The 18,661-nt window shown below is 36.7% G+C and overlaps 1 protein-coding gene across 8 annotated transcripts in view; it reads left to right on the top strand.

Annotated features, from left to right (window-relative positions):
• The window catches only part of FGD4 (FYVE, RhoGEF and PH domain containing 4), a 229,996-nt gene extending 215,526 nt beyond the window's left edge, over positions 1 to 14,470 (top strand). For all 8 annotated transcript variants that reach the window (XM_070789818.1, XM_019961364.2, XM_070789821.1 and 5 more), the window contains 3 exons: positions 2,171 to 2,311; positions 6,077 to 6,217; positions 8,761 to 14,470. In XM_070789818.1, coding sequence (XP_070645919.1) covers positions 2,171 to 2,311; positions 6,077 to 6,217; positions 8,761 to 9,042 — 564 coding nt within the window. In that variant the 3' untranslated portion in view covers positions 9,043 to 14,470. The remainder of the gene's footprint in view (positions 1 to 2,170; positions 2,312 to 6,076; positions 6,218 to 8,760) is intronic.
• The last annotated feature ends 4,191 nt before the right edge of the window (positions 14,471 to 18,661 follow it).

Genomic DNA, 18,661 nt, shown 5'->3' with positions numbered 1-18,661 from the left:
ACGCAAATCAGAAAAGGCAGCTGACAGGTTTGCAGCAATTGAATTGTTGCATATGGGAAGAGTGAGAAGAAACAAAGCATGAACTGAAGCTGGAAAGAAGTAGTAGCAGGTTTTGGAGGGCCTTGTAAACCAAGTGGAAGATTAATACTTTCTTCTAAAAAACAACACAAAGACAGAAGGGTAGGCATGGTAGAGTCATGATTGCATGTATTATTAGTATGCTTTTGTGCAACAGTTTTTATTGATAGTACTCATAGCTTATTCTCAATTACTCTGCGGATTTATTCTTCCTTTTTTTCCAAGTTTTGACTCAATGAGACAGATTTATAATCAAAACCAAATTGTTAGTGAATATTTACCCCCAACCACCCCACGAGGGTAAGACTTTTTACTTTATCACTGAGTTTACTTGAAATGATATCAGATATTGACAAACTATTTTTAATAAAAAAAAACATGTGTGAATATTCTATGGCATAATTTGAAAATAAATATTAATTGATATGAATTTGCAGATACAGACATGTCTAATTTTAAATCCTAGAGTAATTTCATTGTAATCATAAGAAAACAATGGATAATTTTTATCATGAATTTTACATGCTGTGAATCTAACCCAAAAGTTTTGCTAATATTTATATTTCTCAAATATAGTTTTTCTACTATAAATGGAAAATTGCTTCTAGAAGCAAGGAGATAATTTTTTTAAACCACAAGGTTGTTTTTTTTTTTTTTTTAACAATTACCTTATAATAATTTGAAAGAAATACCATTCACTAAGAAGTAACATGCATGTGCATTGTAGTCATTCATTCTATAAATATCCTTGGTATTCTATAAATGTCATTGGCATTCCATAAATATTTATTATATAAATAGGGATCAAAATATACAAGGATGATTCCTCACAGAGCTTAGAGCCTAGTGAGGTTGACAGACATTAATCAAATAATCACACAAGTATATGATTAGAAATTGTGATCAGTACATGAAAAAAGTATGTGAAACTTTAGTAACACAGTGGTGAGATGGTCTATATTCTGGAAGTTGGAGGAGTCTTCCTTGAGGAAGTGAAATTTGAGTAAAATATCTGAAGAATGAGCAAGAATTAACTCACTGAAGCATAGATGAGAGAGAGAAAGAAGCATAGCACTTTAGAAACTATAAGAAGTCAGTGTCACTGAAGACAGAATAAAAGGGATAGATCATGCAAGACTTTATAGGCCATGGTTAAAAATTTGCTCGTTATCCAAGAGCAAAGGGAAGATTTTAAAGGAATTTAAATAGAAGAGAAACATAGCAGATTAGCATTTTAAAGGAAGTGAGTATCTCATTCCATTTGGAAAATAGCTTGAAGGGGCTCTTAGAGCAGCACCTGGACTCTAGTAAGTATGCTACAAGGACCAGTCATGAGGTCCAGGGACACTGATAGCTTGGACTCAGGTGATTGCAAGGAAGATATGACAGATTTAAAAAGTGTCTGGGAGGGAAATCTATGGGGTGAGGTAAAGAGAGGGGTCAGGATGACTCCTAGGTTTCTGACTTGCCATGACTGGTTAGAAGGCTGTGTTATTTAGAACAATAGAGAGTACTGTTGGGAGGGCTAAGTGTAATAAGGAGAAAGCTGAGGGCAAGGAAGACTATGAATTCCTTTGGGAAGGATATTGATTAAATAACCAGAAGTATGCTTCCCAGGTACTTCGGTAGTAAAGAATCCACCTGCCAACGTAGGAGACGCAGGAGAGGCAGGTTTGATCCTTGGGTCAGGAAGATCCTCTGGAGGAGGAAATGGCAACCCACTCCGGTATTCTTGCCTGGAAAATCCCATGGCCACAGGAGCCTGGCAGGCTGTAGTCCATAGGGTGCAGAGAGTCAGACCTGACTGAGTATACATGCATGAACATGAAGTATGAAAATCTGTACCAAGGCTTGGAAGATTTCCTACCTTTAGAGGCCAGAAAGAGAAGGATGAGCAAGCAGAGCCCATCACAAATAACATTCTAATACCATGACAAATATTCCAAATGTTCATGGGAATATTACTAGTCTAGTAAAAAATTTGCCTTTTGCATTTAGCTTTTTCTCATTTATTATTACCCATAACTGATTACTGTTTAAATCTTATTTTATAAATATGGTTATTCACTATGTTATTTTTTCTTAATTTAAGGTGGTTTGTTGGAAGTGTTCTGATTATAAAGCTCAACTTGAGTATGATGGTGGTAAATTAAGCAAAGTCTGTAAAGACTGTTATCAAATAATAAGTGGATTCACAGACAGTGAAGAAAAGAAAAGGAAAGGAATTTTAGAGGTATGAAATATTAAATACTGGATATCTTTCAGATTTTTTTCTTTTATTTTTTATTTTTTATACTATAAATGGAATTTCCTTTTAACTCTGAAAAATACAAGTAATATATTTTGTTATTTCTCTTAGTATAACAATTTGGACCATGACAAGCAAGATTTATACTTTTGTTCTGTTGCTAACTCTTGGGATCATGCTTAGTTATATAGAAAGAAGAGGGGCAGTGCTTGATTAGCCAACAAGCATTTGAGAGTAAATCTAGTCCTTCCTTGGTTTCTGGGGGATTGGTTCCAGGCCCCTCCACAGATACTAAAATCCATGGATGCTCAAATCTCTTATATCCATTCAGTGGTGTGGTACAGCCAGCCCTTCGTATCCTTAGGGTCTGTATCCACAGATATAGAGGGCTGATTGTGTATTGATTTTGTGAAGGTGTAATCAAATATTAGAGTATTAATTGTACCTCTTAATGCTCAACTTATTACAATATATCTGTATATTTTTAAGAAGAAAGTGTTTCTCAGTTTCATCATATTGGCTTTGAAAACTACTGTATGATATAAAAATTTAGATTAAAATCTTATTGCCTGAAAAACTCTTCCAGCTTATTGCATTAAAAGCATCGTTTAATGGCCAGTGACAGAAATCTGAGAACTATATTGAAATATGAAATGTCTTACAACTGAGTTTGATTTAATGTTTTACATAAATTCAGACCTCCCAAACTTAGGATCTATAATGCAACTAATATCTGAAATGAATTTTATACCCAAATATATTAACAACATAAGTAATAAGTTATATAATAAGGCTCTTGGTGACAGAAAGTTCAAGATAGCCTGGAAATCTGTGAAGAATAGGCTCGTGATCAAAATTCTTATGTATCTAAAGTTATAGAACATTTACAATTCATTGATTCTAAGAATCACTTAGTATTTATTAAACATCTGTTCTGTATAAACATACAAAAGTCATTTCTGTTAACTGAAGAAGGATCATAAACATTAAAGTCCACTTGAGGTTAAAGTGTGAAGAAAGCTGAGCGCCGAAGAATTGATGCTTTTGAACTGTGGGGTTGGAGAAGACTCTTGAGAGTCCCTTGGACTGCAAGGAGATCCAACCAGTCCATTCTACAGGAGATCAGCCCTGAGTGTTCTTTGGAAGGAATGATGCTAAAGCTGAAACTCCAGTACTTTAGCCACCTCATCCGAAGAGTTGACTCATTGGAAGAGTCTCTGATGCTGGGAGGAATTGGGGGCAGGAGGAAAAGGGGACGACAGAGGATAAGATGGCTGGATGACATCACCGACTCAATGTACGTGAATTTGAGTGAACTCCGGGAGTTGGTGATGGACAGGGAGGCCTGGCGTGCTGCGATTCATGGGGTCGCAAAGAGTTGGACATGACTGAGCGACTGAACTGAACTGAACTGAACTGAGGTTAAAGTACGGTCCCACAAGCTATAACTCTGTGTTCTTCTAGGATATAGGTGTTGCTTGTATGGCAAACCAGAGTGGACTTTCTCTGACAGGGCATGGTGGAAAGATGTACTTCAGTAGATCCTAGAAACAAAAGTCATAATTTAGTATAAAATTTTTGCAATATGGTAATACAAAGTATGGAATGCCTTGGGGTCAGGGAAAATAGGTAACATTTCATTTGAGTCCAGAGTTAGTGTTCCTTGTTTTCAGATTGATTTTAAATGTTCATCTGCTTAGCTATATTTTTGTAAAATACACAATTATGTACTCAGGTATCGTCACAAGTCAGATTGATGTAAAAGTTTCTAAATGCTTATTCTTGCTTTTTGTGCTTATCTCTAACTGGTAGCAAAACAGTTGGCACACCAGCACTGCTCAGTGGATGACACTGGATTTGAGAGATACAAAATAGATGCAGGGATTTTCCTAGCAGTCTAGTAGTTAAGACACTGCATTTCCACTGCAGCGAACACAGGTTCAATACCTGGTCAGGGAACTAAGATCCTGCATGCCTCAAATAGAAAGAAAAGAAAAAGGCAGAGAACAGATGCAAACCATTGACCATTTTTTTTAGTATGGCCAAAAAATAGAAAAGAAAAAACAGAAAATGGATGCAAACTAATTGCTTTCCATAATATATGTAATAAAACCATCATTAGTCAAAGGATTTTGTTCCCTTTTTAACCAGTTATTTATGTGTTAGGAGCCAAAGCAGAAAACTGTACATGGCTCTACCAAGAGTTAATGTAATTTTAATAACTTTGAAATTATCTCAGGTAAAGGGCAGAGATTGCTGGTAATCATTTGCCTTTTTGCTATTGTATTCGTAAATAGTGACGCTGATAGAGCATTGTGGCTAAGAGTTCAAGCTCTGGATCCAGACTCAAATCCTAGTACACCATTTCCTAAATCTTAGGAAAGGTAGTTCATCTCTAAACCTCATGATAATGAAAGCAATACCTTTTCGGTGTTGGTGTTAATGTTACATGAATTGATACAAGTAGTAAGCTAAGAAAAGTGCCTTCATAGTAAGTAGTCAATAAATGTTTCAGTTCAGTTCAGTTGCTCAGTCGTGTCTGACTCTTTGCGACCCCATGAATCGCAGCACGCCAGGCCTCCCTGTCCATCACCAACTCCTGGAGTTCACTCAGACTCACGTCCATCAAGTCAGTGATGCCATCCAGCCATCTCATCCTCTGTCGTCCCCTTCTCCTCCTGCGCCCAATCCCTCCCAGCATCAGAGTCTTTTCCAAAGAGTCAACTCTTCGCATGAGGTGGCCAAAGTACTGGAGTTTCAGCTTAGCATCGTTCCTTCCAAAGAAATCCCAGGGCTGATCTCCTTCAGAATGGACTGGTTGGATCTCCTTGCAGTCCAAGGGACTCTCAAGAGTCTTCTCCACCACCACAGTTCAAAGGCATCAATTCTTCGGCGCTCAGCCTTCTTCACAGTCCAACTCTCACATCCATACATGACCACTGGAAAAACCATAGCCTTGACTAGACGGACCTTTGTTGGCAAAGCAATGTCTCTACTTTTGAATATGCTATCTAGGTTGGTCATAACTTTCCTTCCAAGGAGTAGGCGTCTTTTGATTTCATCGCTGCAGTCACCATCTGCAGTGATTTTGGAGCCCCCCAAAATAAAGTCTGACACTGTTTCCACTGTTTGCCCATCTGTTTCCCATGAAGTGATGGGACTAGATGGCATGATCTTCATTTTCTGAATGTTGAGCTTTAAGCCAACTTTTTCACTCTCCACTTTCACTTTCATCAAGAGGCTTTTGAGTTCCTCTTCATTTTCTGCCACAAGGGTGGTGTCATCTGCATATCTGAGGTTATTGATATTTCTCCTGGCAATCTTGATTCCAGCTTGTGTTTCTTCCAGTCCAACGTTTCTCATGATGTACTCTGCATATAAGTTAAATAAGCAGGGTGACAATATGCAGCCTTGACATACTCCTTTCCCAATTTGGAACCAGTCTGTTGTTCCATGTCCAGTTCTAACTGTTGCTTCCTGACCTGCATACAGATTTCTCAAGAGGCAGGTCAGGTGGTCTGGTAATTCAAGGTCTGCTAATACAATTAAAATTGACTTAATTCATCATAGATCTAGATGCATATTTAAACAACTATTGCAGATGAACCTTCTTTGGGGCAATCCCAGGAGGCATTTTATGTAAATATATTATAATGTATCAATATTCCCTTCAGTTGAATTACCTCGCTATCTGGGTTTATTTTGTGTTCATTTCTCTGTCTCACTATTTCTTTGCATTATATTTTCTAGATTGAATCAGCGGAAGTATCTGGAAACAGTGTGGTATGCAGCTTTCTTCAGTATACGGAAAAGTCAAAACCTTGGCAGAAAGCTTGGTGTGTGATCCCCAAACAAGACCCTCTTGTGCTGTACATGTATGGTGCCCCCCAGGTATCTAAACTATATCTTTCTGAAGGGACAGAGGGAGGCAGGTGGACATTGAACTTAAAATTTTTCCATTACTTCTCTATAAAATAAAAGAATTCATACAGTTTCACTATTTTTCATTATAATTGAAAAATATAAGTAATTGTAATTCAGATTTATTTAGACTGATTCCTTCTATATCTGCTTAGCTGCTCAGTCATATCCAACTCTTTGTGACCCCATGGACTGTAGCCCACCAGGCTCTTCTGTTCATGGGATTCTCCATGCAAAAAACATTGGAATGGGTAGCCATTTCCTTTTCCAAGGGAGAGGGGATCTTCCAGACCCAGGGATCGAACCCAGGTCTCCTGCACTGCAGGCAGATTCTTTACTGTCTAAGCCACCAGGGAAGCCTGATTTCCTTCTATAGCCAAAAATGTTTTCTCCCTATGGATCATTTGCCCCCTTCTGTCAATCCTATTCAGTGGGTTTGAGAAAATATGGGTTGAATTAGTGAAGAGCATGGGAAGAAGAGGTTGAATCAGAGGGAAAGGCAAGCAGCCTTTTTAATAATAGGAAATATCAATAAGCCTTTTTTTCAATCCCTGAAAGGATAGATACCTGAAAAAGAAAGCAGTGTGAGAAGAAGGTGACTTTAAATCTACCTTGGATTACCATTATCCAGTAATAATTTGGGGGGACCTTGTGTGAATATCTCTAAAATAAGAATTTGGGAACAACAGGCATACAGCAGGCATTAATGGATTGTATTGTGCTTAAAAACCAACAACACATAAATCAATTGTGCACTCACTTAGAAACATGAAAATTTTAAAGTACCTGTTGTATTTTAGCCTATATCTACTTTAAGGGCTAGTGAAACTTTATTTTCAAAATAGACTAAAAATGCCAAGATGTGTACATGTATTTTTTACAGCATCGAATAAATTTCAGATGTATAGCACAGCTATTCAGAAATCTCTGTGTGTGTGTGAAAGTGAAAGTCCCTCAGTCGTGTCCAACTCTTTGAAACCCCATGTAGCCTGCCTGGCTCCTCTGTCCTTGGACTTCTCCAGACAAGAATACTGGTAGCTGTACCCTTCTCCAGGGGATCTTCCCAACCCACGGATTGAACCCAGGTCTCCTGCATTGCAGGCAGATTCTTTACTGTCTGAGCCACCAGGGAAGCCCATATACATATTTTTTAGATTCTTTTCCCTTATAGGTTATTACATAATATTCAGTATAGTTCCCTGTGTTATAAATAGGTCCTTGTTGGTTATCTATTTTATACATATTAGTGTGTGTGTGTGTGTGTGTGTGTTAATCCTAGCCTCCTAATTTATCCCTCCTTCCACCCCTCTGTCCCCTTTGGTAACCAAAAAGCCAATTTTTTTTTTCTGTGTCTGTGTCTCTTTCTGTTTTGGAAATAAGTTCATTTGTGTCTTTTTTTCCTTTTAGAGCCCACACATAAGTGATATCATATAATATTTGCCTTTCCTTTTCTGGTTTACTTCACTTAGTATAATAATTTCTGTGTCCATCCAAGTTGGTGCAGATGGCATTGTTTCATTCTTTTTATGGCTGAGCGATATTCCATTGTGTATGTGTGTGTATAAATATACGTCTTGTTTATCCATTCATTTGTGGATGGATATTTAGGTTGCTTCCATGTTTTGACTATTGTAAATAGTGCTGCACTGAACATTGAGGTGCATGTGTCTTACTGAGTTATGGTTTTCTCTGGATGTATGCTCAGGAGTGGGATTGCAGAATTATATAGTTGCTTTTTGTTGTTTTCGTTCAGTTTCTAAGTCATGTCTGACTCTTTGCAACCTGCACGAACTGCAACACATCATTTTCTTTGTTTTTAGTTTTTTAAGGAACCTCAACAGTGTTTTCCATAGTGGCTGAACCAAGTTACATTCCCACCAATAGTGTAGGAGGTCTCCCTTTTCTCTACATCCTCTCCAGCATTTATTATTTATAGACTTTTGATGGTGGCCATTCTGACCAGTGTAAGATGATACCTCACTGTAGTTTTGATTTGCATTTCTCTAATTAGCGATGGTGAGCATCTTTTCATGTACCTTTTGGCTATTTATATGTCTTCGAAGAAATGTCTATTTAGGTCTTCTGCCCATTTTTTAATTGGGCTATTTGTTTTTTTATTCTATTTCATTGTTTTTCCTGTCCATAAGTAAATTGATGAATGAATGAATTAAACACCAAATAGAACTGTGTTTGGTAATGAAATCATCATTAACATTTGCTGATTTTGTACAATAAAATTACTGTTCTTTTCTTCTCTTTTACACTGAATAAAGAGCTGAATGGGCTCCCTCACAGGGAAAGGTGTGGGGTCAATGAATTCTGGCTGATTTAGGCATTAGTGCTTATTCATTAATTCACTCAGGTGACATTACCAGTGGCCTCATGAAGAGGCACAGTGCTAAGCAATGATCTCTCCCATCTCCATGGAGAGCTCACATACAAGTCTGTGAAGAGATGGTGGGAAAGGAGCGTTGGTGGGAGCTGGATCACATCTCACCATGTTTTTCCCTTAGGATGTCAGAGCCCAGGCCACCATTCCACTCCTGGGCTATGTTGTGGACGACATGCCAAGGAGTGCAGACCTGCCACACAGTTTCAAACTGACCCAGTCTAAGTCTGTGCACAGCTTTGCTGCAGACAGTGAGGAACTGAAACAGAAGTGGCTGAAAATCATCCTTTTAGCTGTCACAGGTGAGACGCCAGAATGTCCTAGCCAGCATCCAGACACTTTGGACGATCATCTTGAACCTAAGAGAAAATCAGAATGCCAAGTTCCAAGACCTACCACGGTGTAGGGTGTGTCTCAAGATTTATAGCTCACGATATTCTCAGCTCTCCTTGTTCATCTCTTAGCACTTTATGTTGAAAAATTTTACAGGCTCATAAATGCATCTTTTGGGGGACTGTTTTTATGTACTCTTAGTGAAATTAATGTGCACAGCCATTCTACCCATAAAGTTTGAAATAATGTGAAAAGTGGAGCATTTTTCTAATGAGCTATTCCTTGAATATGTACTTTTGTCTTGGAAAAAAGTGGTATAAATTAATTCTATCACTTTAGGCTAGAGAAGTCTTCTTTCATTTAAGAAATCCTTTAATGTCTTCACTTACACATGTAGGCTTTATAACAGTTTGAAAGATATACCTCCATGTTGCCAAAATAGATCCACAGTAAAAATAAAAAAAGAAAAACAACAATACAGGGACAATTTAGGCTATTGTATTAACTTATTTAAGTTAGTTTATAAAACAAGCTGCATAAATGATGTACATTCTTTTAAAGCAAAAGAAAAAAGACACATTGTTGGTACTCAAGATAATACTTGTGTTTGTAGAAATACTTCTAAGAATAAAATGTCTTAAGTATATAGCAATTATGTACATACAGTATTAAATACAAATATATATATACACACTATACACACTTTTCAGGTTAGGTTCATATTTGTCTCTAATTTATTTTTAAATATACAGCATGTTTTATCTTGGAACTGAGCAGTGTTCTAAACTTATGAGATGTTTTTGCTGATTTACATTTAACTGATTAACATCTAAGGGTATTGATATTTTTATAATAAAAAGCTGTAATTTATGTGGCATGGGATATATTAGTGAGTTCCAACAGTATTTTTAAAGTACTATTTTTCTTTGTTCTGTGCCTATTTAAAACAGTGCCTCTCTTTGAAGGTGCTAATAATACCTAGTTAAATATAAGATGAGGGTTTGATTAATGCTTCAGTCTTGATTACTCTGAGATAAAGTGCATTTTGGTCACTGGGATGATCAAGTCATACAGATTATTTTACCTTTTACCGTTCTCTAATTGTTGTGGCAGTTAACATCAACATGTATAAGATTCCTGACCTTACATAGAACTGGGACATACGGCAACTACACTTATTGTTATGTTTTCCTTTCCCTTAAGACTGTTAGTTTTGGTTAAATGAGGACTATATATAGTTAACACTTAAGATAACTGTGTGGGCTTATTCCTTTGTCAGATACGAAAAAAAAAATTCACATGTGATAATCTATGATTAAGGGTAAAGGATAGGTAATTAAGGCAGTTTATGCTTAATTTTTTAAACCACCTCACTAAAGAACAGTGGGGGAAAATACAATATAGAAAAAATAGTATTTTAATGGCAGGTTTTGGGGGGTACAATATGATTGATGAAAATTTGAGCATCCCCCCCCCCCTTTTATCCTCTGGGGAATTTTAATAAACAATTTTAATATTAATAGATTCCTGTCACAAAGGCCGTTCTTTATTATATTGTAGTTGTGATTAAAATCTCACATTGTTGGATATTTAAGTTAATCCTTTTCTCAAACTTAGATCTCTCTCTTGTTTTACACTTACTCTATCATGTTCCAAACATTGTCATTTTTTAAATTCATCGGTCTGCTAGAAATCCACAAGAGTGATCCTACTAGCCTTTGGGGATAACACTTTTAAAGGTAGATCAGATTCACTCAGAATTGGAGATTGCCACACATTTTATTCAGGCCCTGTTTTTTAAAGAAATATATGAAGTATCAGTATCTCTTTTTTTCCCCCACATCCCTAAGGAGAAGCTAAACTAATTATAGTGGGCATGATTAGATTGCCTTCTTCTGAAAAAGGAATACCAGCCATTACCATCAACATTAAGCCAAATACTTGGAGCCAAAAAAATATAAAGGTAGCTTCTTAGGCCTATTAAATTAAGGACAAATTTAAAATATTTACATTGTTTCTCTTTTCTAGTTGCCAGGCATGGGTGTATTTGTGTATGTGGTGTTTAGGGGTGATTATTGAGAAGGTTATAATATGGCTGTAGGTGATGCTTTCTTTGATTTTCTTAATCTCAAGAAAAGAGAAGCAGTAAAAATGTAGAATGATTATCAGGAGAAGGTGACTTGTAATGAGGACAGAAAAATGGAAATGTAAGGGCCAGTTAGAAGATTTACAAGTCAAATTATTTTTAAAAACTATTTTGAAGAACAAGATTACATTTTTCCTACAAATAAGTCCTCCTGGAATGGAAGTAACATGAACAGATTCAAATTTTGGCTTAGTAATAATCAAATGTTATTTAATGTAGATTATTGAAAGAAGACTCATGTAAAGAGAATATTTATTATCATACTCTTAACATTATCTTTAATTTTTTTCCCCCAAAAATAGTAATGTTAGCATCAGAAGAGAATTTCTGCTTATCCAATCCCGTCTTCACATTCCACATGTTCTTTTGTCAGGCACAAAGAGAAGCAATGAAGCAGCTTTGTTTTCATTGATGCTTTTACTTGAAGAAAGGCAAAGGAATACTTTTAGCCATTTAGAAACACTCAACCAAAAGACCTCAAAATGTACCTAATTGATTATAAGAGTAATGTCTTCTGCTTTCTGAGACACCTGAGCTGTCATAATAAATTGAGCCTAGAAAAGCAATTGATTGTTTTACTATTAAAACAACATTCCATAAGGGCCTTATTCTTTATTTTCCTCTAAGTCATCTTTTCTTTAACATGCCCTTCCTTCAGTCTTAAAAAAAATACTTCTTTGATAAAAACTACTATTTATTATAAAACATTCCAGTTTTTTAAATATAAGTTTTGCTTTATTGAAAGTCTACCATTTGGTATATTGAATATGACATGTAGTGCAGACTTATCTTCAGGTTTTAAGTGGGACCCAAAAATGAAAAATGCCACCACCCACTTTTGTGACAGTGGCATCTATAATGCCATCATGTATGCAAGCAATAAAATTTTACAGGGTAGGATTTTATACTGAAACTTTAATGTGAACATTCCTAGTCACAATGATATAGAGAATTAACTTCTAGGAGTGATACTGTAATTCGAATTGCTCATTTTAAGGAAAAGAAAGTACATGTGGCAGGGTTTGGAGAAGGGATAACATTATTCTTGAGATTCAAGTAACCATCAAAAGCCTTTTTATTTTTGCAAAGGGTCTGGATGGTTAAAAAAAAACAAACAGTTAAAGCACATCTGCACAACTTTATCAGGTTACATTTCATTTTCCATGAAGCTTAATGTAGATTGGTATATTTACTGGCTAATGTACGCAAATTAAAAAGAAAAAAAAATCCCAATTTTTAAAACTTATCAAAACTTTTATTGTCTTCTTTGTGGAAACAGGATTTGTCCCCCTCTAAATTCTCATTTTTGATTATACCCAAAGCCTTAAGTTCTTATTCTGAACTCATTGTCTGTGATAACTGTAATACTGATCTTTCTGAGCTGAGTATATCCTGAGGAAAAGGTAACAATGGGAACAAATAAACTTCTAGGGAACAAAAGGTTTTTGTTGTTATTTTGTTTTTTGTTTTTGCAGGTATTCTTGCTGTATTGCAGAATAGAAAATTTTGTCTACATTACATAATGTTCCTGTTAGAGCCTCTAAGATTAAAAGCACATGGTATATATAAGCTAAAGTTAACTCAAAAAGCAAAAATATCTTAATGTCTTCATTCTTGAATTTTATATTCTTTAAGAATATATTAATATGAAATCTGTGACTAATGTGTTCTTATTCTTAGGGCTATATTGAACATCTGTGGTGGATCATGTTACTTTTTCATCCTCATCCAATTTTAGTAGAACCAAATTGCTTTTTATTTTAATACTATTATTTACTATAGAGTCTCCAGATTTAGAAAATGGAGTATAATATAGAAAGACTACTAGATATACTTTTGAAACCCTTTCTGTGAGTTTATGCATACAGGTATATATGTAAAAGCACTGTTGATTTCAAATTCTGTTTTTCCATAGGAATAAAATTTTTATAGAAAATATTCTTTTTAACTTAAATATTTTAACATAAATTATATATATGGATTTTTAGTAAAATCTATTCTTATGTATGCCCTGTAATCATGTTGTCATGAGAAGATAACTTTGCTTTCTTTACTGATACGGCAGAGAAGAATATGATTAGGAATTGAAACAAGCAAGTACGGACAGAAAGGTGGACAGAAAGAGACCCATGGTCTCCAAATCAGAGCAATATATCTAAGATAAATGAAAATTATTTAAACTGCAGGGGGGTATAAACTATAAGATGCAAATCTATGTAATTGCACACTCATAGATCTATTGCACCTGGGCCTTTCACCTTGGCCTCTAAATTTATACCACTAGTATCTTGTCATTGGGCTTCCCAGGTGGCTCAGTGGTTAAAAATCCACCTGCTAAGCAGGAGATGTGGATTCAATCCCTGGGTCAGGAAGATCCCCTGGAGAAGGAAATGGCAACCCACTCTAGTATTCTTGCCGGGGAAATCCCATGGACAGAGGAGCCTGATGGACTGTAGCCTATGGTGTTGCAAAGAATCAGACACGACTTAGCAACTAAACAGCAACAATCATATTATTACTTTTTCTTTTAGACTTAAAAAAGAATACTGTTGGACCATTTACTGCACTGTTTAATGACATTAAAAAAAAAAAATCCCTCTAAAGTCAGTCATGGTCTGTCTTCTACTTTTTGGACTGAACATTTGGCAGGAAACAGTGTCTTTTCTGTCTTTTGAAATAAAATAGCACATGGCTTCTACAAGATAGTTAACTCATTGTGAGTCACTGAGAGTTACATGATGTTTACCCCTTCCTAAAATTCATTATAGATTGAATTAGTGAGATTAGGTAGACTAGTGAGAAATTAAATCAAGAAATATTGTAGCATATTTGAATAAGTGAATACCAAATACATAGAGTGAGATATATATACATTAATATATAAGTTTGGGAAAAGACATAATAGTCTATGGGACCATTATGATAACAGAATTGCATTATATATTACATATTATATGGATGTTGGAATGTATCACTTGGGGAAGGTCTCCATCAGCAATCATATCTGTATATAAAATTTGGGGGATTTTGTTTGTTTTACAAACTAGCATTTCATTTTGTGAGTGACAATTGACTGTTATTTTTGAATAAGTGCTATCTGGGTTTTTGAATTGTTGAATGATCAATTTGAAAAGGTATGTTAGCAAAATTTTAGAGTTAACTCAAATGTGAAAAAGTGTACACAAAAAGTAAGTTTTCTTTTCTAGCTGTATGAATGTAAAATACTTGCAGATAGTGTATATATTGTGTAAATATGTATATTTGGTCAGAGAGCTGGAAACATTGTAAAATTAAGCACTTTAATTCTTATTAAATAAATACTTGTATCTTGTAAATAAATACATCCTTGAATGAATTCTAAAGGCTTAGATGTTATTTGAGCTAGGATTATGCATGTTCAGTACACAATGATTTGGTTGTTAGAAATTTTGGTTGATTCAGAAAAAAGTTACGGCATTAAGGTACTGATGTTCCTTCTGACCTCCAATCCCACCAAACCCTGTGTAAATGTTTCAAGAATAAAGTTTGTGACAGAAGCCAGGATTGCCTGGTTATAGAGATATAGGGGCTTCTCCTATAAGAACTACAAGGCCAGACCTCCAGGAACTGGTAAAGCAGCGCTGCTTTGTTCTCTTTGAAATGACTGCTGTACCCCACAGTGCTCCGTCTTGTGAAACAGAAATAGAAAGGAACCGTGTTTGAGTCTTAGTCCTGCAATTACCTGTTATGTGATCTTAGACAGTTTGCCTGAATCCCAGTAACAAACTCACGTTCATTTCAAGGAATAAGAAACAGACATTCAGTAACTATGAAGCACTATACAAAATAGCATTTCATGGAGCACTTCATTGGGATCATACCTTATTGGCCTTTAATTGAACAAATAAAAGATATCCCTCAAAGGAATCCTAAGTGACTCTCAGTGTTATAAGTAAAATATTTCTAGAAATAATCCTTTTTAGGCATTTATTACCTTTAAGAATTTCTTAAACTAAATGTTGCCCTTGGCCCGTTGATATGAATTGTTTGGGTCCATCTTACCCCAGAATAGAAATTATGGTGGAGAGAGCTAGTGTGGCCTGTTTGAGGGCTTTTCGAACTTTAATATACATAGGAATCGCCTAAAGATCTTATTCAAATACAGATTCTGATTTAACAGGTCAGTGACAAGGCAGTTCTTGTTAACTAGGTCTCAGGTGATGCTGTTGCTCCTTAAACCAGTCTTGGAGTAACAAGCTTTGTATCATAGACAACTGGCCAGACGTCCCTGGCTCTGTCACTTACTGGTTGTCACTTTAGGCACAAACTCTTCTTTGAAAAGTTGTGGAACGTAAATGAGAGAATACGGTAGTATGTTGCCTGGCTCACAGGAGACATTTATTAAATAATTGTTAGTATCATGAATAGAGATCATTAAGGTAACATGGAAGTTTGCTGCCCTGACTATACAGTAGAATCACCTGGAAAGTAGTTAGACCGAGTCATCCTCGGCCTTAGCCTCAGAAATTCTATTTGGGGGTTGGGCTGTGGACATTAGTAGTGTCAAAAATTCCCCAGGTGATCCTGATGAGAAACCTCGAGAAAGTGATTGCACACATTATTTCACACATTATTCCACATAAGCCTCACACAGCACTCTTAACATTTTCATATTAAATAAGCAGGAATAGAGCTAAGATTAAGTAATTTGTCACTCCGCTTTAAAAAAAAAAAAATTGTCTTTGGCTGTGCTAGCTCTTCATTGCTGTGAAGGCTTTTCTCTAGTTTCAGTGAGTGGGGGGTATTCTTCAGTTGCAGTGCCTGGGCTTCTCATTGAAGTAGCTTCTCTCCTTGCAGAGCATGGGCTCTAGGGAGTGTGGGCTTCAGTAGTTGTAGTTCCTGAGCTCTAGAGCACAGGCTCAATAGCTGTGGTGCACCAGCTTAACTGTTCCACGACTTGTGGGATCTTCCAGGACCAGGGATCAAACCCGTGCCCTCTGCATTGGCAGGTGGATTCTTTACCACTGAGCCACCAGGGAGGGCCCTGTCACTCAGCTCTTGAAGTCCTCTCTTCTTTATCTGGTTTAAACATTCAATCACTATAATCACTCCTTTGCATTCAATTCACTCAACCTCCTCTCTAGCTTTGTCTTACTTGCTTGACAAAATCAAAACCTGGTTGACTCTATTCTGTCTTCATGCCTACAGCCAAGTAGCCAAACAAAATGAACAACTATATTGATTGGTCTCATTTTAAATTCTTTACTGGATTACCATTTTGTATCCCCTTTCTCATACCTCCGACACCACCTCCCTCATCCTGCACCCAGTTGATGACCTTCTTACTTTACTCAGAAAATTAATTTACAGAGGACTCCTGCAGTTTCCCACAACTGCATCCAGCTGTCTACCAACACAGGTTCTACATACTCTTCTCTTCCTAACCATCCATGTTCCTACTTAAATCTGATTTCTAGTTTACACTGTATCCTGTCCCCACTCACCTTCTCAAGAATGCTGTTCCAACCAGTATCTTTTTCTCATAAAATATCAACTTTCCTTCTTAACTGAATCTACCAGCAAACATATAGGTTACAGTATTTCCCAACCTAAATAAACCTCTTCACTACACTTCCCCTGCCACCTACCACCCATTTTTCCTTCCTTTTTGGAGCAATAGTTGAGTTGTCTATACTTGTTTCCAATTCCTCTCTTCCCATTCTTCCCTGAATATACTCCAATCAGGCTGAAAAATGTATCTCCCTTGATAAAACCTACTTTATCCATAATTTTCTCCATCTTCATTAATTGCAACTCTGGTTTTCAACTTTCTTAAGCCAAAAACTTTCATCTTTGACTCCTCTCTTTCTCAGAATACACATCCAATAATCAGGAATTTATATTAGCTTACCTTTAAAATATTCCAAGAATTTTTCAGATTCTTTTTTACCAATTCCCACTGCTACCATTCTGGCCTAAACCATCATTGTCTTGCTACATTATTTCAGTAGCTTTCTAATTAGTCTCAAGTCTTCCAGCTCTCCCTCCACCCCTCCACTATTAAAAAGGCAGTCAGAGGAGTCTGTTAAAACACAAATCAAATTACGTGGCTTCTGTACCCCAATCCCTCCAGGGACTCCCATCTCCCTTAGAATAAAAGCCAAAGTCCTTTGGCCTCATAAATTTTTATGTTTCCCCACTGCTGCTGCTGCTGCTGCTAAGTCGCTTCAGTCATGTCCGACTCTGTGTGACCCCATAGACGGCAGCCCACCAGGCTCCCCCACCCCTGGGATTCTCCAGGCAAGAACACTGGAGTGGGTTGCCATTTCCTTCTCCAATGCATGAAAGTGAAAAGTGAAAGTGAAGACCGTCAGTTGTGTCCGACTCTTAGCAACCTCATGGACTGCAGTCTATGAGGCTGCTCCTTCCATGGGATTTTCCCAGGCAAGAGTACTGGAGTGGGGTGCCATTGCCTTCTTCACTACACCACCCCATACATTTTACTTTTCTTTAAGCAAACCAAGTACACTTCAGCCTTAGAACATCGACACTGTTCCTTCTTCCCTGCAGTGCTCCTTTCCCAGATGTCTGCATGAGCACCTTTTCCAGTTTAGAGTCTGCTCAGATCTCATCACCGCAACCTCAGTTTACTGCCTCCACTACCAACATAACACTCTCATTCCTCAACCTGACCTATTTTTTCCTTATAACACTTGGCATCTTGTAACAAACTAGATAATTAGCTGTTGGGTTTTTTGTTTTCTATGTTCTTTATCTACTAGAACATAAGCGCCTTGAAAGTAAGGATTTTTATCTGTTTTAATCACTGATGCCCTCAATCCCCAGTACTAGGAGTTACTTGGCACTTTGTAGACTTTCAATAAAAACTGGATACAAAAGCTAGGCTATAAAAATTAAAAATGAACAGAAATGTACTTCCAAAGTATCAAATTGTTGTGAACACAAAACTTTGGAACAGGGAATGAGAGGAAAAGAAAGCAACATTTTATATAGTTAAATTGTTTTAGTAACAAAGCCAAATTCCTGATTGTTTAAAACATAGTCAAGGACTTCAAAATATAATAATGAAAATCTTAGTCAGCCTTTGCAGATGGAGTCTTGCTATAAAAAAAGTCAGTCTCAGCTTGCTCTCATCACCATCACCGCAACATCTAGTCTATGAGGAAATTAGAGGCAGCTGGTCACTGTTCCAGAAGGAGCCAGAAGTGGTGAAAGATGCATGTCCCAAGGAAGTGGGGCTAGAGAGGACCTGCCAGAGGGTTTGGATAATGAGCTCCTAGTCTGGAGTCAATCTCTTACAGAGGAAATGATCCATGTTTTGTTTTGGTCTTGTATTTATAAATACAGAGCCAGGTTGCTTTGTCTCAATAAAGGAAACTGCTTTTATAGAGTAAGATGTTACCACATAGTCATGGTGTTTTCACAGGAAACCATATTTTTAGATTGCTTACATATATGGTTATCATACACTGAACAAAGGTAGTAACTGAAACGAGTGTATTTTTCTATATGGAATCATGTTCAAAGCTGGGAGAAACATGCCACA

This window comes from Bos indicus, chromosome 5 (assembly GCF_029378745.1).
Source record: "Bos indicus isolate NIAB-ARS_2022 breed Sahiwal x Tharparkar chromosome 5, NIAB-ARS_B.indTharparkar_mat_pri_1.0, whole genome shotgun sequence".
Classification (NCBI taxonomy): domain Eukaryota; kingdom Metazoa; phylum Chordata; class Mammalia; order Artiodactyla; family Bovidae; genus Bos; species Bos indicus.
Note: the sequence above shows the minus strand (reverse complement) of the source record. Positions and strands in the feature narration are given on the sequence as shown.